Below are 26,347 nucleotides of genomic sequence, written 5' to 3'. Positions count from 1 at the left end.
GTGACCGGTCATGCACCGTGATATGCGGTGATGCGGATATCCTGCGCCGGCTCTACGCACTATGCTTCCAGTGCGCCTTCATAGCCCAGTGCGTCCTTTGCCAGCTCTCCACACTCACCGAGCTAAAGTGGATATCCAGCCAGGATGCGTTGTTGCAGCTCCACGTACCAGGCTTCCAGTACGTCTTCTCAGTCCGGTGAGACCTGTTCCGGCTCCACGTACGAAGCCTCCAGTGATGATCCATGGCATGAAGCCTCCAGTGATGATCCATGGCACGAAGCCTCCAGTGATGATCCATGGCACAAAGCCTCCAGTGATGATCCATGGCACAAAGCCTTCAGTGATGATCCATGGCCCGGAGCCTGCAGTGATGATCCATGGCACGGAGCCTGCAGTGATGAGCCACGGAAAGAAGCCGCCAGCGACGGTCCCCAGTCCGGAGCCTCCAGCGACGGTCCCCAGTCTGGAGCCCCCAGCGACGGTCCCCAGTCCGGAGCCTCCAGCGACGGTCCCCAGTCAAGAGCCTCCAGCGACGATCTACAGTCCGGAGGTCCCGGAGACGATCACTGCACCAGAACGGGGTCTGCGTCCCGCACCGGAGCCCCCACCGAGAGTAGATGCCCACCCAGACCCTCCCCTACAGGTTCAGGTTTGTGGCCAGAGTTCGGGGGTACTGTCACACCCTGACATTAGAGATCCAACGAGAGCCGTTACACTAACAATTCCACAACAAAACCTGATATCTAACAAATTCCACAACAAAACCAAATACACACAATCTAGGGAATGGGATGAGAATATATATTGTATAAAATATATGGATGCGCAGTGATAGAGCGGCTAAGATGCAATAGATAGTGAAGGATACAGTATATGCATATGAGATGAGTAATGTGAGATATGTAAATGTTCTTTAAAGTAGCATTATTAAAGTGACTAGTGGTCCATTTATTAAAATGGCCAATGATCTTGTCATATCTGGAATATCATTAAATGTGAAGACTGTATATTATCAAATCAATAATCAATGTGTATTTTAATTACGCCATTAAACTAAACATGTAACTTTTATTAACTAGGAAGTCGGGGCACCACGGAAAATTTGTTTATAGTGACAATTTCCCAAAATATAACTCTTCAGATGTTCTTATCTTATCAAAACAGTTGCTTATTAATGAATTGTATTACCTCATCAGTGTCATTACTGAACGTCGCAAACCCTTGGATATCTGCACGAACCCTAGCATAAAATCATGAACCAGCAAAAAACAAATTGGCCTCATTTATTTATTTTCTAACTAACTTAATCAATCACGGAATTACTTAAAACGCACACAATTAGTTCATACATGGCTCACTTAACATGACGCAAAGAAAAAATCCCGTAGCGGACAAAACTGATATGACTGATATGACGACAAAGGAAAGGGGGTGTGGACCACTCAAGAGCGGGAAACTCATAGCCGATACAGTTGAAGTCGGAAGTTTACATACAGTTAGGTTGTAGTCATTAAAACTCGTTTTTCAACCACTCCACAAATTTCTTGTTAACAAACTATAGTTTTGGCAGGTCGGTTAGGACGTATACTTTGTGCATGACATGAGTAATTTTTTGAACAATTGTTTACAGACAGATTATTTCACTTACAATTCACTGTATCACAATTCCAGTGGGTCAGAAGTTTACATACACTAAGTTGATTGTACCTTTAAACATCTTGGAAAATTCCAGAAAATTATGTCATGGCTTTATAAGCTTCTGATAGGCTAACTGACATCATTTGAGTCAATTGGAGGTGTACCTGTGGATGTATTTCAAGGCCTACCTTCAAATTCAGTGCCTCTTTGCTTGACATCATGGGAAAATCAAAAGAAATCAGCCAAGACCTCAGACAAAAAATTGTAGACCTCCACAAGTCTGGTTCATCCTTGGGAGCAATTTCCAAACGCCTGAAGGTACCACGTTCATCTGTACAAACAATAGTACGCAAGTATAAACATTATGGGACGACACAGCCGTCATAACGCTCAGGAAGGAGATGTGTTCTGTCTCCTAGAGATGAATGTACTTTGGTGCGAAAAGTGCAAATCAATCCCAGAACAACAGCAAAGGACCTTGTGAAGAAGCTGGAGGAAACACCTGACAGCTGGGAAATGTACACATTAAGAGATATAGTTATGTGTGTTTCCTGTCCTTCATGAGATCACCAAATGAAACACACTCGACATGACTGTCCCTTAAGTGTCCACGGACCGTTCCCACATTCTCAAAAATATAAATATTGTTTAATTCTCCCATTTTTGGGGATTAGGAGACTCTCTCCCTCAATACTGCGACGAGACCCATAATCATCTGCGCAATACACTTGGCATGAAAGCCAAAACAACACAGCACCGGTACTCACACAACCAACGGGCATTGGAACAATAATCGACAACCCAATGGTGAAACAAAGGGCACATTTATGCAAATACATTCAGTGGGAATGGGGACCAGGTGTGCGTAATGACACAGTTCCGGAGGGATCCGTGATAGACATTTCTAAGTGACCCTAAACTTTTGAATGGTAGTGTATGTAAAGATGTGTAGTAAGCAAGGCTAGTATTACTAAAGCATAGTTTTAGGTGAACAAAAAAAACTCCATACCAGCAGTGTCCAACATGGCTCTATTGATGCCTGATCTACTGGGTGAGCAATCAATCAGTCAAATGTATTTATAAAGCCATTTCTTTAAATTTAACTAGACAAGTCAGTTAAGAACAAATTCTTGTTCACATCAGTAGATGTCACAAAGTGCTTTACAGAATCCCAGCCTAAAACCCAAACAGCAAGCAATGCAGATGTAGAAACACGGTGGCTAGAAAAAACTCCCTAGAAAGACAGGAACCTAGGAAGAAGCCTAGAGAGGAACCAGGCTCTGAGGGGTGGCCAGTCCTCTTCTGGCTGTGCCGGGTAGAGATTTAAAAGAGTACATAGCCATTAATTCCAGATTATTCTTCAATATGTTCAGAAGGTTAATAGATGACCAGCAGGGTCAATTAATAATCACAGTAGTTGTAGAGGATGCAACCTTAGTTGGCTTTTCATAGCCGAGCATGAAAGATGTTCGAGGCAGAAAGGAACGGTAGAGAGAGGGAGAGCGAGTCGAAAACAGCAGGTCAGGGACAAGGTAGCACGTCTGGTGAACAGGTCAGGGTTCCATAGCCGCAGGCAGACAATTGAAACTGGAGCAGCAGCACAAATGGGTGGACTGGGGACAGCCAGGAGTCATCAGGCCAGGTATTCATGAGGCATGGTCCTAGGTCTCAGGACCTCCGGGAGTGGAGGGAGAGAGGGAGAGAGAGAGAATTCAAGGGAGCATACTTACATTTACACAGGACACCAGATAAGACAGGAGAATTACACCAGATATAACAGACTGACTCTAGCCCCGGCACATAAACTATTGCAGCATAGTGGCTGAGACGGTGGCTGAGACGGGAGGATGGGGACACTGTGGCGCTATCCCGACGATACCCCCGTAAAGGGCCAACCAGGCATGATATAACCCCACCCACTTTGCCAAAGCACAGCCCCCATACCACTAGAGTGATATCAACAGACCACCAATTTACTACCTGAGACGAGGCTGAGAATAGCCCACAAAGATCTCCTCCACCGCACGAGCCCGATGGGTCGCAATACCAGACAGGAAGATCACATCAGTGACTCAACCCACTGAAGTGACGCACCCCTCCTAGGGACGGCATGGAAGAGCATTAGTAAGCCAGTGACTATGCCCTGTAATAGGGTCAGAGGCAGAGAATCCCAGTGGGGAGAGGGGCGCCAGCCAGTCAGAGACAGCAAGGGTGGTTTGTCACTCCAGTGCCTTGCCCTTCACCTTCGCACCCTAACAGGACAACGAGTCTCTCACATTGATGGGCAGACCATTCCATAAAAATGTAGCTCTATAGGAGAAAGCTCTGCCTCCAACTGTTTGCTTAGAAATTCTAGGGACAATAAGGAGCAGACTTATGTTCCACCCCAGCAATAGCACACTTGATTATAAACTCATTAGGTTTGATGAATTGAATCAGGTGTGTTATTGCTGGTCTAAAACAGAACCCTGCACACCCAGCAGATCTCCAGCAGGATTGGCCTGCTACAACTGTAATAGGTTTATACATTGTGTGATGTTTAACTGTATTTTTGTATACAACATGTGCTAACATGAAAGACTCAATCATGGACACTCTTACTGACAGTTGTGGCTGCTTCGCATGATCTATTGTTGTCTCTACCTTCTTGCCCTTGGTGCTGTTGTCTGTGCGCAATAATGTTTGTACCATGTTTTGTGCTGCTACCATATTGCAAAAGTATCTATATCCACAGTAAAATTAGTCCTATATCGACATAACCTGAAAGGCTGCTCAGCAAGGAAGAAGCCACTGCTCCAAAACCACCATAAAAAAGCCAGACTACGGTTTGCAACTGCACATGGGGACAAAGATCGTACTTTTTGGAGAAATGTCCTCTGTTCTGACGAAACAAAAATAGAACTGTTTGGCCATAATGACCATGGTTATGTTTGGAGGAAAAAGGGGGATGCTTGCAAGCTGAAGAACACCATCCCAACCATGAAGCACAGGGGTGGCAGCATCATGTTGTGGGGGTGCTTTGGTGCAGGAGGGACTGGTGCACTTCACAAAATAGATGGCATCATGAGGAATTGAAAAATTACGCTGATATATTGAAGCAACATCTCAAGACGTCAGTTAAAGTTAAAGCTTGGTCGCAAATGGGTCTTCCAAATGGACAATGACCCCAAGCATACTTCCAAAGTTGTGGCAAAATGGCTTAAGGACAACAAAGTCAAGGTATTGGAGTGGCCATCACAAAGCGCGTACCTCAAATCCTATAGAAAATATGTGGGCAGAACTGAAAAAGCGTGTGCGAGCAAGGAGGCTTACAAACCTGACTCAGTTACACCAGCTCTGTCAGGAGGAATGGGCCAAAATTCACCCAACTTATTGTAGGAAGCTTCTGGAAGTCTACCTGAAATGTTTGACCCAAGTTAAACTATTTAAAGGCAATGCTACCAACTACTAATTGAGTGTATGTAAACTTCTGACCCACTGGGAATGTGATGAAATAAATAAAAGCTGAAGTAAATCCTCCTCTCTACTATTATTCTGACATTTCACATTCTTAAAATAAAGTGGTGATCCTAACTGACTTAAGACAGGGAATTTTTACCAGGATTAAATGTCAGGAATTGTGAAAAACTGAGTTTAAATGTATTTGGCTAAGGTGTATGTAAACTTCCGACTTCAACTGTATGTACAAGAAATGTAATTAAATGCATTTCAAATGCAATGGAAAGTGGCAGGTTATGTTAATTAGGTTAGGGTAAAGCTACAATGCACACCGACCAAATCAGGTAGCCTAACCTATCAGGTCGTGACAAATAATCATGAAAATCAAATTGCTACTTACAATGCAGATTCCTTAACTTCCTGTGTCCAGACTCACAAATTGACAGTTACCCTGTGGATAATGCAGAGACAGAGTCAGTAAAACAATTCCACACCAGATGAAGAATAAGGTGTTAATGTTCAGGAACTAGCTAGCTAAATTATTTGAAAGACTAACTTACATTGGCTGGGGTCTGTCCATAGGGAGTTCATATTTTCCCTACTGTGGATCCTTATTATTTTTAACTATAAATAATCTAGCTAGCTAGCCTAGCTACAGTGCATTCTAAAAGTATTCAGACCACTTGACGTTTTCCATATTTTGTTAAGTTACAGCCTTATTTTAAAACGGATTAAATTGTTTTTCCCTCATCAATCTACACACAACACCCCATAATGACAAAGCAAAAACAGTTTTTTATACATTTTTGCAAATGTATTAAAATAAAAAAACTGATATCAGTTTACTTTGTTGAAGCACCTTTGGCAGGGATTACAGCCTTGAGTCTTCTTCGGTATGACTCTTCAAGCTTGGCACACCTGTATTTGGGGAGATTCTCCCATTCTTCTCTGCAGATCCTCTCAAGCTCTGTCAGGTTTAATGGGGAGCGTCGCTGCACAGCTATTTTCAGGTCTCTCCAGAGATGTCCAATCGGGTTCAAGTCCAGGCTCTGGCTGGGCCACTCAAGGACATTCAGAGGCTTGTCCCAAAGCCAAAGCCAATCCTGCATTGTCTTGGTTTTGTGCTTAGGGTTGTTATTTCCCCCCCTCTGAGGTCTTGAGCGCTCTGGAAAGGTTTTAATCAATGATCTCTCTGTACTTTGCTCTGTTCATCTTTCCCTCGATCCTGACTAGTCTCCCTGCTGCCACCACCGTGCTTTACTGTAGGAATGGTATTGGCCAGGTGATGAGTGGTGCCTGGTTTTCTCTGGACGTGACGCTTGGCATTTAGGCCAAAGAGTTCAATCTTGGTTTCATCAGACCAGGGAATCTTGTTTCTCATGGTCTGAGAGTCCAATAGGTGCCTTTTGGCAAACTCCAAGCAGGCTTTCATGTGCCTTTTACTGAGGGTGGCTTCCGTCTGGCCACTCTACCATAATGGCCTGATTGGTGGAGTGCTGCAGAGATGGTTGTCCTTCTGGAAGGTTCTTCCAACTCCACAGAGGAGCTTCGGAACTCTGTCAGAGTGACCATCAGGTTCTTGGTTACCTCCCTGACCAAGGCCCTTCTCCCCCGATTTCTCAGTTTGGCCAGGAGGCCAGTTCTAGGTTGGGCTGTCAGCTCATTCTCCAAACACAGAGTTCTAGGCTAAATAAGTAAATGGGTTGACATTATTTTGTAAACTGGTAATTAGCATAGGCCTTACTATTCAAACGCACTGCAGTGAATGTTGTATTGGACATAAAGACTTACCAATTTCGATAGGCCCCATTTCTTAGCCTGGTTTCCAGTCTGTTTCTGCTCTCTTGCCAACTCTGTATGGAATGTTTAGCTTCACAATGACAACAGAGTAGGCTAGAGGACCACAATGGAAACAACTTGACTAACCTGTTCCCCGCACATTGACTCGGTACCTGTACCCCCTGTACATAGCCTCCTTACTGTTATGTCATTTTCTTATTTTTTATTTTTTTTTGTTTATTTAGTAAATATTTTCTTAACTCTATTTCTTGAACTGCATTGTTGGTTAAGGGCTTGTAATGGGCATTCCACGGTAAGCTCTACTACACCTGTTGTATTCGGCACATTTGAAATGCCTGGTTTAACATTTTCATGTATTTTAAATGGTAAAATCAAATTAAAAAATCGATTCAAATCAAGAGCACAAACTGGGACCATTTCTCGATTGGGCCCATAGACTATCACTAGCCTATAAAATATAACGGCTAAACCCCATAACCTACTAGACGTACTCATACAGCAATTTCACCACTTGATGGCGCTGTATACCACATGACCGAATGCATGTGACCACATCAAGAGGAGGGGTTTGAATGTGACAATTTAGCTAATACAATGTAACCATCTCAAGTGTCCAAGACAACTGACTGTAAAACCGCAGACCAACTTGTTTACCAGCACTCGTTTCAACTGCTCACCACAAATGCAACACGAACGGATATCAAATGGGAGAAAACAGTTTGTCAACAAAACGGAACCGCTGAGGGGACAGGGCCAGAGAACAGTCGTATGAGGTGCGTAAACTCGTTGGGTGTGCATCATCAGGATAATCTTACTGCATACGTGGTTTGGGTGGTTATTAAATGCGAGAAGTGCATATTTATACCGGGAAATATGTTTTGGGTTCAATTCGGAGACTAGGTTTATGCGGTCTGGACACTTTGGTGAGACCGGGGTTTATCCCAAATACCCCGTGTTTTTTTCTTCTCTCTCGGCCGAACGATCCGCTGCCTTGTTGCTAGGAAACGTTTGACAGCTCTGATATTTAAGAGGGGATGACCAAGGCCTGCGGACTCCTCGGCTGAAACGGGCTCAAGCGGCACTGATTAAATACTCACCACCGCCGGCCTGCTTCTATTTAATCTACCAGCGCGTACTTTTCATGCGATGTCAATTGTAGGCTACGTTATCCATGTATAAACATGGCCATATCGTGTTAACCATCAAACATCGTTCAATTCGCGAGTCATGTATGGACATTATGTTTGGCAATAAAATATGGTACAGTAAAGTAGGTTAGCATATATCCAACCTAGGCTACTTGTCCAAAGCTTGAAAAACGAGAAGTGGCATTTTCACTGGAGCAGCATAAAAGGCAGGTATTGGACAGGACAGATGTGTAATGTGGTATCCCGTCACTCTCTCTCGTTCTCTTGATTCCTATGGTCATGCATCTGAAGGTCACTCCGTGAACCAGTGGTGTAGACAGAAATCTATTGGTGGCAGGGCCAGAAAAAAAATGTAGGTGGGCCAAAATTGAAGCACTCAGATAATCATTAAATTATCACAAATGTATAGCGTATCCTACCTTAATGTAATCGATCGCACACAACAAGCCATCTGACGTGATTTCACATTACAGGCCAAATAGTATTGTAGGCCTTTGTAAATCCATGACTCTTGCATTTTAACATGATTTATCAATGATTTGATGGCAATGCAAGGACATGTACCTCCTGCAATGCAGCATGTGGCAGCCAAAATTACTATGTCCACCCTGTTGCCACATGGAGATGTGCCCTTCCACATTATTCCGAGCAACAAAGCTGAGCTCTCTTTGACAATGTTTCCCTAAAGAACAATCCCTTTGATATTCACCCCCAGCTGATGTACGACCTAGTACACTTGAAAAAAACAGGTGTCAACATCTTTGCTAGGAAACTGAAAGAAACTGCTCTAGGACAAAGCAAAAACCAAAATAAGAGGAACTCTGCCATTATATGCTCCAAGATCATGACCATCAGCCACCCAGAGAGACCAGCACCACTCCACCCTACACCATTGGGCCCCTTCCAGAGTGGACAGCATTCCTTACCTCACTACCCACCCATGCTAACAGGAAAACACCCTAGTCAGAAGAGACCAACAGTCCAGCAAGACATCTATGCAGAAGTGTCACCCTGCTGCAGCTGAACTCAACCAGATAAGGCATCTGCTGAACATTATCTGCAATAAAAATCAGAAATATAATTTGTTATTATGAGAAATACAATGATTAGAAATACAGCGTATTATAATGATTTCAGTTTTATATAAGCTACCCAGGAAAGGGTTTTATATATATATATATATATATATATTACTACACAAACAACATAAGAGGATTAAAAACAAAAGAATAACAAGAAAAACGAGCAAACTGAATAATACAAATAAATAAAAAAGTACCCTAAGTATAAGCAAAGCTAAAAAGGTGTCTCTTTTAAATGTGTCCACAGTTTCAGCCCCCATCAGATTCTCTGGCAGGCTATTCCAGAGGCTGGGGGCATAGTAACTAAGGCCTACCTTTCCATGCCTCTTGGTCCTAGGCTTTCGGATAGCTAAAATGCCAGTGCCAGAGGACCTGAGCTACCTACTGGGTACATAACTCAAAAGCATGACTGATATGTATTGGGGTGCACAATTGTGGGATGATTTAAAAACCAATAGAATAATCTTAAAATGTATTCTAAAATGCACAGGCAGCCAGTGCAGAGACTTTGAAACCAGTGTAATGTGTGTAGCATTCTGTATGTTTTGCAGTTAACCAATGGCTTTCTTGGTTAGACCAGACAGGAAAGCATTAACGTAGTCAAGCCTGCTTGTAATAAAATCATGGATGGGTCAGAAATGGCTCTGGTGATACAGAAATGTAAAGCTGTGTATCGTCTAGGTGGCAGTGAAAATCAATGCCATGCTTTCTGATAACGCTGCCAAGGGGTAACATACAGTTGAAGTCAGAAGTTTACATACAGCTTAGCCAAATACATTTAAACTCAGTTTTTCTCAATTCCTGACATTTAATCCTAGTAAAAATTCCCTGTCTTAGGTCAGTTAGGATCACCACTTTATTTTAAGAAAGTGAAATGTCAGAATAATAGCAGATTGAATTATTTATTTCAGCTTTTATTTCATTCATCACATTCCCAGTGGGTCAGAAGTTTACAGACACTCAATTAGTATTTGGTAGAATTGCCTACAAATAGTTTGACTCAAACGTTTCAGGTAGCCTTCCACAAGCTTCCCACAATAAGTTGGGTGAATTTTGGCCCATTCCTCCTGATAGAGCTGGTGTAACTGAGTCAGGTTTGTAGGCCTCCTTGCTCGCTCACACTTTCTCAGTTCTGCCCACATATTTTCTATAGGATTGAGGTAAGCGCTTTGTGATGGCCACTCCAATAACTTGACTTTGTTGTCCTTAAGCCATTTTGCCACAACTTTGGAAGTATGCTTGGGGTCATTGTCCATTTGGAAGACCCATTTGCAACCAAGCTTTAACTTGTGCAGCTGGTTTCTGGGATTAGCGAGCAGGTGTTAAGAAGCGCAGTTTGGCAGGTCATATTTCGGAGGACGCATCACTCGACTTTCGCCTGTCCCGAGCCCATTGGGGAGTTGCAGCGACGTAATCGTAATCACGAAATTCCGATGGCGTCGGAAACACCAGGAAGGTTGAAGCAACCTCCTGAACTGTGGTGGCAATGGGGGAAGGGTGCCACTAGGTGGCCACGGGCTGGTGGTATACTCCCAGGATCTGTGCTGACTCCCGGGGCTGGTAGGTCCGTCTCAAGTGGGCCAAAACTTTGATAGCTAGATTGGATCTTCTCGGATAGATGAAGGGTGGCCAGACTGCCTTTACCTATCTCCTATGCCTTGAGTGTCCAGTCTCACATGAGCTGCAGAGTTGAGCTTAACATCTGTCCGTTGGATTGGGGCAGATCAACTCCACCCGACTCATGCTTGCTTGCTTTTACCCGCAAGCATTTATAACTGAGATTCGGTTTGCCTGGGCTCTCAAGGTTGTGTACTTAGAAAGCAGGTTATCCTTTTCTCGCAGCCCAGCGAGCAGTCGGAGGATCTCTTCCTTAAGCTGCTTGATGGTGGTGCATTTACCATCACCATTAATTTTGCTGATGACACAACAGTGGTAGGCCTGATTACCGACAACAATGAGACGGCCTATAGGGAGGAGGTCAGAGAACTGGCAGTGGGGTGCCAGGACAACAACCTCTCCCTCAACTTGATCAAGACAAAGGAGATGATTATGGACTACAGGAAAAAGAGGACCGAGCACGCCCCCATTCTCATCGACGAGGCTGCAGTGGAGCAGGTTGAGAGCTTCAAGTTCCTTGGTGTCCACATAACCAACAAACTAACATGGTCCAAGCACACCATGACAGTTGTGAAGAGGGCATGACAAAACCTTTTCCCCCTCAGGAGACTGAAAAGATTTGGCATGGGTCCTCAGATCCTCAAAAGGTTCTACAGCTGCACCATCGAGAGCATCTGGTTGCATCACCGACTGGTATGGCAACTGCTCGGCCTCAGACTGCAAAGCACCACAGAGGGTAATGTGTATGGCCCAGTACATAACTGGAGCTAAGCTTCCTGTCATCCAGGACCTCTATACCAGGTGGTGTCAGAGAAAGGCCCAAAAAATTGTCAGTCTCGAGCCACCCTAGTTATAGACTGTTCTTTCTGCTACCACACGGCAAGAGGTATCGTAGTGCCAAGTCTAGGTCCAAGAGGCTTCTAAACAGCTTTTACCCGCAAGCAATAAGATTCCTGAACAGCTAATCAAATGGCTACTATTTGCATTCCCCCCCCCCCCCCCTTCTACGCTGGTGCTACTCTCTGTTATTATCTATGCATAGTCACTTGAATAACTCTACCTACATGTACATATTACCTCAATTACATTGACTTTGTACCGGTACCCCCTGTATATAGCCCCGCTAGTGTTATTTACTGCTGCTCTTTAATTATTTGTTATTCTTATCTCTTACTTTTTTTGTGTTGGTTTTTTCTTAAAACTGCATTGTTGGTTAAGGGCTTGTAAGTAAGCATTTCACTGTTCACTGTTGTATTCAGCGCATGTGACAAATACAATTTGATTTGATTTAGTGCTGACAAATCCCTGTCCAGTTTTCAGTTACACCTCATCTCCATCTTGTGATTGTGTGGAAATCATCTCACACTAAAGCATTTGTGCCCAGCCGTGGATAAAAACACCAGTGGGCTAGCACTGCTAGCGTTAGCCTGCTTCGTTTTCATGATGGCTAGCAACTACCTGCTACTTAACAGGAATCCGGAACACAAACATGCAGTCCCAGCCTTAAAGGCTAACCGTGTCTCAGAATCCATAGCAATAACTTTAGCTATGATTTAAAAGAGAACTATTTCATAAAAACTACAAACCGAGTGTAGACAGTACACTGTTCTGTTGCGTGCACTGATTATGTATGTAGCCTCAAACAAAGTTAATGAAATTAGTCATTTGCTAATCTTAGATAATATCGATAATTAGTATGAGACATTTCCGGAACTCACTTTTACAGCACCTTCGATGATACAGCAGTAGGAATACAAGGATATAACATCTATAAAATCTCTACGGGGGAGGTGTTGCTGTATATATTCCGAGCCATATTCCTGTAAAGCTCAGAGGATCTCATGACAAAATTTAAGTAGAAGTGCTGTGGTTGCAGGTTCACCTGCCTCATCTGAAGCCTCTTCTTTCAGGGTGCTGCTATAGGCCACCAAGTGCACCAAGCGCTCAAGAGGAACTGTGACTAATACCTGTAACATGACCCAGGTTAATCACTCAACCAACTAGAGTCTATTCTAATATTGTTTTATCTGTGATGTGATCAAGCGGATATCTTCACCAATGCTACAGAGCTTTGCTCCAAAGTGTGTGATAGTGCACAAGTTCAAACACCACAGGGAACTGTTTCTGAGGAACAGGGGCATTCAGCAGCTCCAAGAGAGGGTGATGTACTCTCTTTCAAACACCCGACCCACTCCTGTGCCCTCAGAGCCAGCTCCACTGGGACACGCCTCACCTGTGTCTCGTGGGACACCAGGAGTACGGCGCAGATCCCAGCGTAGTCACATGGCTCCTGACAGACCGACGCTGTAGTTGAGACTCGGCGACTCATGGTGTTTTTGAAAAGCAGACATAGTTGAAAGAAAAAGGTCTTGTCTTTGTTTGTTTACAGTTGCAGTCAAACTAGCACAAGTTCTAAAGTATTGTGAGGAAAAGAAAAGGAAACACTGTTGTTGTTGACTTGTATGCTTAATTTCAATCCCCCTGCGAGTAAAAAATACATTAAGGGGAGAGTAGTGTTATGGTGTGGACACTATATAAATAATTCCTACTGAATAGGTGGTGTACTTAACTGAAGTATAGTAGTATTACTATTCATGGGAGCATGGCTATTATGGACATTGGTGTTTACCTGGCTGTGATGTCATCACCCAGAGTTGGCACAGCATTAACCTCATGTTGAGTTGGGTATATCGCTCTCCCGTTTTCTACCGTTTGTACACGGCTGTACCCCTTTATTTTGTAGTTTGCAAGAAAAGGCAATGAACATTGAAATGCGTGTGGATAATCCTTGCAATTTACCACAATTACTATCGGTTGGTTATATGGTCAGGTGCAGCAAAGGAAGACCTAGCAAAGATGCAGCTGTCTCAAAACAAAGCAGCACACCCTGCCCTTAATGGCACACACAGAACTAACATCAACTGCACACACAGAACTAACATCAACTGCACACACAGAACTAACATCAACATGCATGATAGTCTTTCATGGTTGTAGAGAAATTGACTACTTCTATTCTAGTCTTTTTAAGAAACATTTGTGAGTTCAAAATGCCTAACCACTTGTATAATCTATTTACGTACACTTCAAACATATTTACGTTGCATTCGGAAAGCATTTGTTACGTTACAGCCGTATTCTGAAATGTACTAAAACACTATTTTTCCCTTATCAATCTTCACACAATACCCCATAATGACAAAGCAAAACAAATGTTTGCTAATTTATTTAATAAAAAAAAAATGAAATATCACATTTACATAAGTATTCAGATCCTTTACTCAGTACTTTGTTGAAGCACCTTTACCAGTGATTACAGCCTCAAGTCTTCTTGGGTATGACGCTACAAGCTTGGCACACCTGTATTTGGGGAGTTTCTCTCATTCTTCTCATCAGATCCTCTCAAGCTCTGTCAGGTTGGATGGGGAGCATTGCTGCACAGCTATTTTCCGGTCTCTCCAGAGGTGTTCAAGTCCAGGCTCTGGCTGAGCCACTCAATGACATTCAGAGACTTGTACCAAAGCCACTCCTGCATTGTCTTGGCTGTGTGCTTAGGGTCATTGTCCTGTTGGAAGGTGAACCTTCACCCCCAGTCTGAGATCCTGCTTCAGAGAACTCAGGACTTCATCATAGATCTCTCTCTACTTTGCTCCGTTCATCTTTTCCTCGATCCTGACTAGACCCCCCGTCCCCGTCCCTGTCGCTGAAAAACATTCCCACAGCATGAATCTGCCACCACCATGCTTCATGGTGCCAGGTTTCCTCCAGATGTGACGCTTGGCATTCAGGCCAAAGAGCTCAATCTTGGTTTCATCAGACCAAATAATCTTGTTTCTCATGTTCTGAGTCCTTTAGGTGCATTTTGGCGATCTCCAAGCGGGCTGTCATGTGCTTTTTTTTCCCTGAGGAGTGGCTTCCGTCTGGCCACTCTACCATAAAGTTCTGATTGGTGGAGTGCTGCAGAGATAGTTGTTCTCCCATCTCCACAGAGGAACTCTGGAGCTCTGTCAGTGACCATCGGGTTCTTAGTCACCTCCCTGACCAAGGCCCTTCTCCCCCAATTGCTCAGTTTGGTAATGCGGCCAGCTCTAGGAAGATTCTTGGTGGTTCCAAACTTCTTCCATTTAAGAATGATGGAGGCCACTATGTTCTTGGGGACCTTCAATGCTGCAGACATTTTTTAGTGCCAATCCCCAGATCGGTAACCTTAAGCATTTTTTTGCTGATGATGATAGGTTATACTCTAAGGCTGGATTTATGTATTTTTTTCCAGTGCTATATTAATTTGTCAGACCTAACTTGATTGACCCTCTTTCTACAAGGCCTAGTCTGAGAGGCCTAATCATATTTGTATGAACATTTTGTTAACGCCTAGGCTATAGAGATGCATTCAGGTAATGAACTCTTTATTATGCGTCAACATTTGAATTTGATTACAATTATTTGTCAATCATTCTTGAATTTGTTAGGTTATACAATTTAAGTAGATTAATGAACTGATACATTCATACATTACTTTTATTTTCTAAATGTTTTAATATGATAGGATGTATAATAGAATGCAATTTCTATGTGAATGTTTATGACTGTTCATTTGTGTATTAATAATAATAAAAAATAATCTGAAAATCAGTCTGAAATCAAATATTTATCCTATTGTTCATGTCCATATAGCCTAGGACAATGTGGTAATGTACTGTTATTCCTTATCCACTTAATGTATTATTATTATTCATTTTTTTCGCCTCACTTTTCTGGGGGGGAAATACGTTAAACAGTGAATCAATTTTGTCTGGCCTTATTTAACTAGGCAAGTCACTTAAGAACAAATTCTTATTTACAAAGACTGCCTCCTCCGGCCAAACCCTAGTCCGGACGACGCTGGGGTAATTCTGTGCCCCCCTATGGTACTCCCAATCATGGACGGTGGTGATACAGCTTGGAATTGAACCAGGTTATGTAGTGACATAAGTCTCCGTATAAATGCACCTGCACTGTGATAGTCTCCGAGGTCCGTTAAAAGCGCAGAGAGCATAATGAAGAACAAGGAACACACCAGGCAGGTCCGAGATACTGTTGTGAAGAAGTTTAAAGCCGGATTTGGATACAAAAATATTTCCCAAGCTTTAAACATCCCAAGAAGCACTGTGCAAGCGATAATATTGAAATGGAAGGAGTATCAGACCACTGCAAATCTACCAAGACCTGGCCGTCCCTCTAAACTTTCAGCTCATACAAGGAGAAGACTGATCAGAGATGCAGCCAAGAGGCCCATGATCACTCTGGATGAACTGCAGAGATCTACAGCTGAGGTGGGAGACTCTGTCCATAGGACAACAATCAGTCGTATATTGCACAAATCTGGCCTTTATGGAAGAGTGGAAAGAAAGCCATTTCTTAAAGATATCCATAAAAAGTGTCGTTTAAAGTTTGCCACAAGCCACCTGGGAGACACACCAAACATGTGGAAGAAGGTGCTCTGGTCAGATGAAACCAAAATTTAACTTTTTGGCAACAATGCAAAACGTTATGTTTGGCGTAAAAGCAACACAGCTCATCACCCTGAACACACCATCCCCACTGTCAAACATGGTGGTGGCAGCATCATGGTTTGGGCCTGCTTTTCTTCAGCAGGGACAGGGAAGATGGTTCAAATTGATGGGAAGATGGATGGAGCCAAATACAGGACCATTCTGGAAGAACCTGATGGAGTCTGCAAAAGACCTGAGACTGGGACGGAGATTTGTCTTCCAACAAGACAATGATCCAAAACATAAAGCAAAATCTACAATGGAATGGTTCAAAAATAAACATATCCAGGTGTTAGAATGGCCAAGTCAAAGTCCAGACCTGAATCCAATCGAGAATCTGTGGAAAGAACTGAAAACTGCTGTTCACAAATGCTCTCCATCCAACCTCACTGAGCTCGAGCTGTTTTGCAAGGAGGAATGGGAAAAAAATTCAGTCTCTCGATGTGCAAAACTGATAGAGACATACCCCAAGCGACTTACAGCTGTAATCGCAGCAAAAGGTGGCGCTACAAAGTATTAACTTAAGGGGGCTGAATAATTTTGCACGCCCAATTTTTCAGTTTTTGATTTGTTAAAAAAGTTTGAAATATCCAATAAATGTCGTTCCACTTCATGATTGTGTCCCACTTGTTGTTGATTCTTCACAAAAAAATACAGTTTTATATCTTTATGTTTGAAGCCTGAAATGTGGCAAAAGGTCGCAAAGTTCAAGGGGGCCGAATACTTTCGCAAGGCACTGTATATACTGCTCAAAAAAATAAAGGGAACACTAAAATAACACATCCTAGATCTGAATGAATGAAATATTCTTATTAAATACTTTTTTCTTTACATAGTTGAATGTGCTGACAACAAAATCACACAAATTATCAATGGAAATCAAATTCATCAACCCATGGAGGTCTGGATTTGGAGTCACACTCAAAATTAAAGTGGAAAACCACACTACAGGCTGATCCAACTTTGACGTAATGTCCTTAAAACAAGTCAAAATGAGGCTCAGTAGTGTGTGTGTGGCCTCCACATGCCTGTATGACCTCCCTACAATGCCTGGGCATGCTCCTGATGAGGTGGTGGATGGTCTCCTGAGGGACCTCCTCCCAGACCTGGACTAAAGCATTCGCCAACTCCTGGACAGTCTGTGGTGCAACGTGGCGTTGGTGGATGGAGCGAGACATGATGTCCCAGATGTGCTCAATTGGATTCAGGTCTGGGGAACGGGAGGGCCAGTCCATAGCATCAATGCCTTCCTCTTGCAGGAACTGCTGACACACTCCAGCCACATGAGGTCTAGCATTGTCTTGCATTAGGAGGAACCCAGGGCCAACCGCACCAGCATATGGTCTCACAAGGGGTCTGAGGATCACATCTCGGTACCTAATGGCAGTCAGGATACCTCTGGCGAGCACATGGAGGGCCGTGCGGCCCCCCAAAGAAATGCCACCCCACACCATGACTGACCCACCGCCAAACCGTCATGCTGGAGGATGTTGCAGGCAGCAGAACGTTCTCCATGGCGTCTCCAGACTCTGTCACGTCTGTCACATGTGCTCAGTGTGAACCTGCTTTCATCTGTGAAGAGCACAGGGCGCCAGTGGCGAATTTGCAAATCTTGGTGTTCTCTGGCAAATGCCAAACGTCCTGCACGGTGTTGGGCTGTAAGCACAACCCCCACATGTGGACGTCGGGCCCTCATACCACCCTCATGGAGTCTGTTTCTGACAGTTTGAGCAGACACATGCACATTTGTGGCCTGCTGGAGGTCATTTTGCAGGGCTCTGGCAGTGCTCCTCCTGCTCATCCTTGCACAAAGGCGGAGGTAGCGGTCCTGCTGCTGGGTTGTTGCCCTCCTACGGCCTCCCCCACGTCTCCTGATGTACTGGCCTGTCTCCTGGTAGCGCCTCCATGCTCTGGACACTACGCTGACAGACACAGCAAACCTTCTTGCCACAGCTCGCATTGATGTGCCATCCTGGATGAGCTGCACTACCTAAGCCACTTGTGTGGGTTGTAGACTCCCTCTCATGCTACCACTAGAGTGAAAGCACTGCCAGCATTCAAAAGTGACCAAAACATCAGCCAGGAAGCATAGGAACTGAGAAGTGGTCTGTGGTCACCACCTGCAGAACCACTCCTTTATTGGGGGTGTCTTGCTAATTGCCTATAATTTCCACCTGTTGTCTATTCCATTTGCACAACAGCATGTGAAATTTATTGTCAATCAGTGTTGCTTCCTAAGTGGACAGTTTGATTTCACAGAAGTGTGATTGACTTGGAGTTACATTGTGTTGCTTAAGTGTTCCCTTTTATTTTTTTGAGTAGTGTGTGTTTATATATATATATATATATATATATATACATGAGACAGGTGGACTCCAAGTTGTAGAAACATCTCAAGGATGATCAATGGAAACAGGATGCACCTGAGCTCAATTTCGAGACTCATAGGAAAGTGTCTGAATACTTATTGTAAATAAGGTATTTCTGTTTTTTATTTTTGATAAATTTGGAAACATTTAAAAAAAAAATGTGCTTTGTCATTATGGGGTATTGTGTGTAGAATGCTTAGGATTTTTATTTAATCTATTTTAGAAAAGGGCTGTAAACGTAACAAAATGTGGAAAAAGTCTAGGGGTCTGAATACTTTCCGAAGGCACTGTACATACCTCACCAGACACGCCACTACAGGTTTCTTCACGGTCTCCAAAACAAAAACTGATATAATGCATCGCTTAGTTATGTATTGAGCCATATCATCGTGGAATGCTCTGTCACAAGAGGTTACTTGGGCAAAAAGCAAGTTTAGCTTAAAAACACTGATAAAAACATGTATCACAGTGCCTTTTTCTAAAGATCTAATTTAACTGTACTGCATATAAGAATGTGTGTATACACTGAGTGGACAAAATATTAAGACACCTTCCTAATTTTGAGTTTTTCCCTCAGAACAGCCTACATTCTTCGGAGCATGTACTCAACAAGGTGTCGAAACCATTCCACAGGGAATGGGATACTGGCCCATGTTGACTCCAATGCTTCCTACAGTTGTGCCAAGTTGGCTGGATGTCCTTTGGGTCGTGAACCATTCTTGATACACACAGGAAACTGTTGAGCATGAAAAACCTAGCAGCGTTGAAGTTCTTGACACAATCAAACAGGTGTGCCTGGCATTTTCTACCATACCTTGTTTAAAGGCAGTTAAATCTTTTGTCTTACCCATTCACCCTCTGAATGGCACACACACAATCCATGTCTCAATTGTCTCAAGGCTTAAAAATCCTTCTTTACCCTGTCTTCTCCCCTTCACCTACACTGATTGAAGTGTATTTAACAAGGGACATTAATAAGGGCTCATAGCTTTCACCTGGATTCACCTGGTCAGTCTAAGTCATGGTAAGAGCAGGTGTTCATAATGTTTTGCACACTCAGTGTATATGAGTAGTGTGTACATTGTATTTTTGTTGCCTCTTGGTGACTTTCTTGTAACTCTTTTTTTAAATTTAAATGTTTATCTCTTTTGTTCTTGTCCATTACTGCTCTGTAGTTTGTCATGTATTTGTATGTTTTATGTGGACCCCAGGAAGAGTAGCTGCTGCATGTGCAAGTAGCTCATGGGAGTCTTACTAAACTAATCTAAACATGCAACTAGACACATAATAAACCATAGGCCTAGTTTAATTAATGAGACTGAGACTAGAACATAATGCCCTGATATGACTTGGCAACCTATCAGATCACTGGCTCGGCGACCAGGAGATAGCAGGCTAGACGGCCACAAACGTAACCATTTAATCACTGTCACGGAGGCCAATCAAAGTAGATCAGGTTTGCGTTAGGTTACATGCTGCATATTAAACAACATCAAATGAACCCCTAATTAATATGTATAATAGGTCATACTGTATAGACTACAACAGTGGCCAACAACCTTTCCTTAGTTAAGATCACTTTCTTAGTCAAAATGCAAGACCAGTGCAATTCTCTGCTGGGCGCAGGAGATCAAGTGCGCCTACAATGTATTGTGTGATATCAATTAAATGATCAATGGCCTAACTATGGTGCATGGGCAGAGAACCACAGGGAAAAGTTATATTTCCAATCAAATTTGCTGTGGGCTTGTGGTAGCTGCTGTAGACACGGCGATCTAAGCTATCTGATTGGCCAGCGATATGCCTACAGGTGCACCTGATTTAGCTCTCTGGGGAGATGAAATGATTTTAAAAGAGATTTAAAGAGTTTGTATCTTCAGACAAAGAAAATGGTTCAAAATGGGAACACTTCACCTCCCCGGGATGCAGGGAAACTGAATCAAGTGCATCACATCGCATTTGGCGAATAGGCTACTAAAAACATTGTTTTATTTATTTTGAATCTAAAATAGCCCCGCCAGGCCCTGCAGTGGCTTTATTGGGACAGTAAATCATTTTAAAAATCCTTTGGCTCTATACTTGAAATCAAACAATGACTAAGTTAAAGTTCAGACTGTCAACTTTAATTTGAGGGTATTTTCATCCATTTCGTGTGAACCGTCTAGAAATTATAGTCCCCTCAAAGTAGTAAAAAGTGAAGTATTTGGTCCCATATTCTTAGCACCCATTGACTACATCAAGCTTGTGACCACACATTTGTTGGATGCATTTTCTGTTTGTTTTGGTTGTGTTTCAGATAATTTTGTACCCAATGGAAATGAATGGTAAATGATATATTGTGTGATTTTTGGAGTCACTTTTATTGTAAATAAGAATAGAATATGTTTGTAAACCCTTCTACATGAATGTGGACGCTACCATTGTTACAGGTAATGCTGAATGAATTGAATTGAAGTGAATAATGAGAAAGTTGGACAGCACAAATATTATACTGGCACACAGCTCGAACACCCATGCATACCCCACAAGACATGCCACAAGAGGTCTCTTCACTGTCCCCAAGTCCAGGACAGACTATGGGAGTCACGCAGTACTACATGGAACTCTATTCCATATCAAGTAACTGATGCAAGCAGTAAAATTTAGTAAAAAACTGATTTAAAAAACTCCTTATGGAACAGCGGGGACTGTGAAACAACACAAATATTGGCACAGACACACACACACACACATACGATAACATTCGCACTATACATAAACATGGATTTAGTAATGTAGATATGTGGTAGTGGATGGAGTAGGGGCCTGAGGGCACACAGTGTGTTGTGAAATCTGAATGTATTGTAATGTTTTAAAATTGTATAAACTGCCTTAATTTTGCTGGAACCCAGGAAGAGTAGCTGGGGATCCATAATAAATACAAATACAAAAACCTCTCACCATTGATATTTGTGCGTCTAACTTTCTCACTCATCCTTATTTACGATTCATTCAGGACTATCCGTAATCGTGGTAGCATCCACATTAACGTAGAAGTGTTTAGAAACATATTATATTCTTAGCCACAGAGTGTCAGTTGGAAGCCCAGGTTGTGGTCTTTCTTGGCCGATGGCTAATTCACGAAGCGTCTTCGTCAATCTATTCATTATGCTGAAGTGCCTCTCAGTTTCAGGTGGATTTTCAGTCTGCTTTGTATTAGGGGTTAGCAGTTAGTTGATTGAAATGTGCCTTCTCTGTTTCTCTTTCCAGGCTAATGCAGGAAGTAACTGCAGCCCTCAGGAATCACAGAATACTGTTCCACCTCTTCTCTCCTTTTCCGGGAGCATGCCATCTGAACCTTGTGTCAGGTAAATCTGTAAGCTGGTGAATCTGTACACACACATGACCACAAGTGAAACATACACACACACACGCACACACACAGCTCTACAACTGTTTCCAGCATTTTGTAATCGGGTGTGAGACTCATTTTGCCCTTCGAGAGTTTGCAATGCCATCTGCAGTGTTAGCTCACCCCATATACTACAGTTAACTAACCACTGACCAACCTTAGTTTGGCATGGCTGGTCTAAGCTTCAGTGGGGCAGCATGTTGGCAGGTGTGGTAAGAGCAGTCAACCCCCCCCCCCTCCCGCACACACACACACACTTCTCTGGCAGATTAGAATCGTGACTCTGCCTCTACCTGTTCCTCATTCCTGGGCTATTACTCTGTCAGGCCACACACACTGTAGGTAGAAGGGCAGGCTGTTCCTCTGGGCCTTGTCCAGCCTGGACAGAGAGTTAGGGAGGAGCAGCCCGTTGACAATCTTGAACTACAGCTGCTGGGCCTTAGAGGTGGCCAGCAGGGGGCTCCAGTGCTTCACCACGAACCCTGATAACACACACACACACACACACACACACACACACACACCAGACTTGTGTTTGCATACCTTCAGTAGTATTTAGTTATTTGTAGTGACAGACCAAACTGCAGACAGGCAGAAAAAAGGACTGACAGCTAGTTGACTAATAAACAGACATATGAAATGGATAGCTAGGAGAACAAGAGACACAAACAAGGAGATGCGGCAGGTAGCCTAGCGATTAAGAGTGTTGGGCCAGTAACGAAAGGTCGCTGGTTTGAATCCCTCACTTGAATAGGTGAAAAATCTGCCCATGTTCCCTTGAGCAAGGCACTTAACCCTAATTGCTCCTGTAAGTCGCTCTGGATAAGAGCATCTGCTAAATGACTAAAATGAGATGACCAGAGAGACGAGAGACAGAGATATTCCCACAGCCTTGACTGATATCCCTCCCTTTCCCTCACTCTCTCTCCCGCTCCTTTCTTCCCTCTGTCCCTCCCTCCCAGTGGGCAGGAGCTGGTAACAGACCAGAGGCTATGCCAGTCCAAGTCTCACCAGGACTCCGTCCTCTCCGCCCTCAACCAGCAGAGGAAGGATGGCCTACTCTGTGATGTCACCCTGGTCGCCGGCGACCAGAAGTTCCACGCCCATAAAGCAGTGCTGGCGGCGTGCAGCGATTACTTCCGGGTGAGTTTGGGCCTGGGGAGGACACTTCTCTCTTAGAAAAAAATGTTATTTGTCTGTCCCCATAGGGGAACCCTTTGAAGAACTCTTTAGCTTCTAGGTAGAACCTTTCCACAGAGGGTTCTACATGGAACCAAAAAGTGTTCTACCTGGAACCAAAAAGGGTTCTCCTATGGGGACAGACGAATAACCCTTTCTGGAACCCTGTTTTCTAAGAGTGTAGTTTCAAGTTGTATTGTCACGTGAACAAGTACAGTGAAATGCCTGTCTTGCAAGCTCTTTCGCAACAAAGAAATAATCAATATCACTAGTACTATAAATTAGAACAAAAACACACAAGAAATATAAATAATAAGAACAGGAGAAAGTGAGTAAGCTATATACAGGCTCAGTTCCAGGGTCAGTGCCAATACCATACAATGTACTGGATACTGGAGTTGTAGGGGTAGATATGTATAGTGTGTCAGGTGACTAGGCATCAGGATATATGATAAACAGAGTAGCAGCGGCGTATTTGATGATTGTTTGTGTGTGTAATGTGCACGTGTGTATGTGTGTGTGTGTGTGTGAGCAAATGAAGCGTGTGTGAGCAAATGAAGCGTGTGTGTGTGTGTGTGTGTGTGTGTGTGTGTGTGTGCATAGAGTCAGTGCAAAAATAAAAGGGTCAATGCAGAAAGTCCGTGTAGCCATTTTGTTAGCTATTTAGCAGTCTTATTGCTTGGAGATAGAAGCTGGTCAGGAGCCTGTTGAGGTCAGACTTCTTGCTCCAGTACCGATTGCCGTGCTGAAGCAGAGTGAACAGTCTATTGCTTGGGTATCTGGAGTCTCTATCAGTTTTCCGGGCCTCCCTTTCACACACCGCCTGATATAGAGGTCCTGAATCTCAGGGAGCTCGGCCCCTGAGTGATGTACTGGGTGTTCTGAACCACCCTATATAGCACCATGCGATCGAGGGTGGTGCAGTTGCCATAACAAGCAGTGATGCAGCCAGTCAAGATGCTCTCAGTTTCGCAGCTGTATAACTCTTTAAGGATTTGAGGGCCCACGCCAAACCTTTTCAACCTCCGGAGGGGGAGGTGGCACAGTCGTTCCATCTTCTTGACTGTGTGTGTGGACCATTTTAAGTCCTTTTGGACACAGAGGAACTTGTAGCTCTCGACCTGCTCCACTAGTGCCCTGTTGATGTGGATAGGAGCGTACTCGCTCCCTGTTTTCTGTAGTCCACGATCAACTCCTTGGTCTTACTGTCATTGAGGGAGAGGTTGTTCTGGCACCACACTGATCAGGCCTAACCCCGTCATGTCGTCAACCAACTTGATGTTGGAGTTGTGCATGACCACGCAGTTGTGGGTGAACATGGCGTACAGGAGGGGAGTAAGCACACACCCCCTCCTCTACTCCGTGTTCACCCACAACTGTTGTGGGTCAGCATGGCAGAGGTGATGTTGCCTACCCTCACCACCTGGGGTCAGCCCGTCAGAAAGTCCAGGATCCAGTTGCAGAGGGAGGTGTTCAGTCCTAGGGTCCCATGCTTGGTGATGAGCTTGAAGGGGACTATGGTGTTGAACGCTGTAGTCAATGAACAGCATTCTCACGTATTACTCTTATCTAGGTGGGTGTTGGCAGTGTGGAGTGCAGTTGAGGTTGTTGGGGCTTTATGCAAATTGGAGTGGGTTAGGGGTGTCTGGGATGATGGAGTTGATGCGTGCCATAACCAGCCTTTAAAAGTACTTAAATCAAATTGTATTGGTCACATACAAGTCTTTAGCAGATGTTATTGCAGGTGGTGATTGTGATACAGGGTGGTAGTCTTTGTGGCAGGTAGCCTTAGAGTTCTTAAGAACAGGAATATTGGCGGTCAGCTTGAGATGTGGGGGTTACAGACTGGGACAAGGAGAGGTTGAACATGACCGTAAATATGCCTGCCAGCTGTTCTGTGCATGCTCTGAGAACACGTCCTGCAATACTGTCTGGCCTGCGATCTCGGTGATCGAGATCACCTAGTCCTCTGGGTGGGCGGGGGCCCTCATGCACGGCTTGGTGTTTTGGTCGAAGTATGTATAATATGCATTGTGCTCGTCTGGTAAAGAGGCATCGTTGGGCAGATCCGTAATCCGTAATGGACTGTACAGTCGTGGCCAAAAGTTTTGAGAATGACAAATATAAATATACACAAATATACATTTTCACAAAGTCTGCTGCCTCAGTTTGGATGATGGCAATTTGCATATACTCCAGAATGTTATGAAGAGTGATCAGATGAATTGCAATTAATTGCAAAGTCCCTCTATGCCATGCAAATGAACTGTATCCCAAAAAAACATTTCCACTGCATTTCAACCCTGCCACAAAAGGACCAGCTGACATCATGTCAGTGATTCTCTCGTTAACACAGGTGTGAGTGTTAACGAGGACAAAGCTGGAGATCACCCTGTCATGCTGATTGAGTTCGAATAACAGACTGGAAGCTTCAAATGGAGGGTGGTGCATGGAATCATTGTTCTTCCTCTGTCAAACATGGTTACCTGCAAGGAAACACGTGCCGTCATCATTGCTTTGCACAAAAAGGGCTTCGTGTGCCGTAGAATTGGCGCCGATCCCTATGTTCAGTGTGCATAATAGCAAAATGAACCAGCATATTTGAATTGAGGACAATGGCAGAGGCGTCAGAGACGAGGAAACAGCCCTTGCCTTAAAGCCTATTCATATGGGATTAGTTTTACTGGGGGTGGTCGGGTAATGTAATTATGTACACAAGCACAAAACACCACATCTGTCATTTTCTTTGGTCTACAATAACTGATTTGATCAATTGAACAAAGTTGCTCTGCATAGCCTATATATGAAGGGCCCACATGTATCAACTTTCTCAGTGAATGCTTTTGTTAATATATTTTTTGTGCGTATGAATTGAATACTGCATCAATAAAAAAGATATAGCGCCTGTAGCGCCTATTTAATATCCTAATGATTATGCTGTTAATAGATCACAAATCAGCATACAACTGACTTAAACATTTGGAAATGATGAAAGTTCACTTTTGCATCCATAGCCTTAAAGCTCATCTCAAGTGCAAGTGCACTGTTTAGCTCACATCTGAAGGCTGGGGGGCATTTAGGACATCTACTGGGGGTCGCTAAAATATTTGAATGATTATCACATTTCCTCAATTCAAATATTTAGGCCACACTA

At 43.6% G+C, this 26,347-nt stretch overlaps 1 protein-coding gene across 1 annotated transcript in view; it reads left to right on the top strand.

Moving 5' to 3' along the window:
• The first annotated feature begins 7,504 nt into the window (after positions 1–7,504).
• The window catches only part of LOC139405969 (kelch-like protein 32), a 33,868-nt gene continuing 15,025 nt past the window's right edge, over positions 7,505–26,347 (top strand). The window contains exons 1-3 of the mRNA XM_071148428.1: positions 7,505–7,649; positions 21,873–21,970; positions 22,977–23,157. Of these exons, the coding sequence (XP_071004529.1) occupies positions 21,948–21,970; positions 22,977–23,157 (204 nt within the window). The 5' untranslated portion in view covers positions 7,505–7,649; positions 21,873–21,947. The remainder of the gene's footprint in view (positions 7,650–21,872; positions 21,971–22,976; positions 23,158–26,347) is intronic.

The sequence above is a fragment of the Oncorhynchus clarkii genome, chromosome 3, assembly GCF_045791955.1.
Source record: "Oncorhynchus clarkii lewisi isolate Uvic-CL-2024 chromosome 3, UVic_Ocla_1.0, whole genome shotgun sequence".
NCBI lineage: Eukaryota > Metazoa > Chordata > Actinopteri > Salmoniformes > Salmonidae > Oncorhynchus > Oncorhynchus clarkii.
Note: the sequence above shows the minus strand (reverse complement) of the source record. Positions and strands in the feature narration are given on the sequence as shown.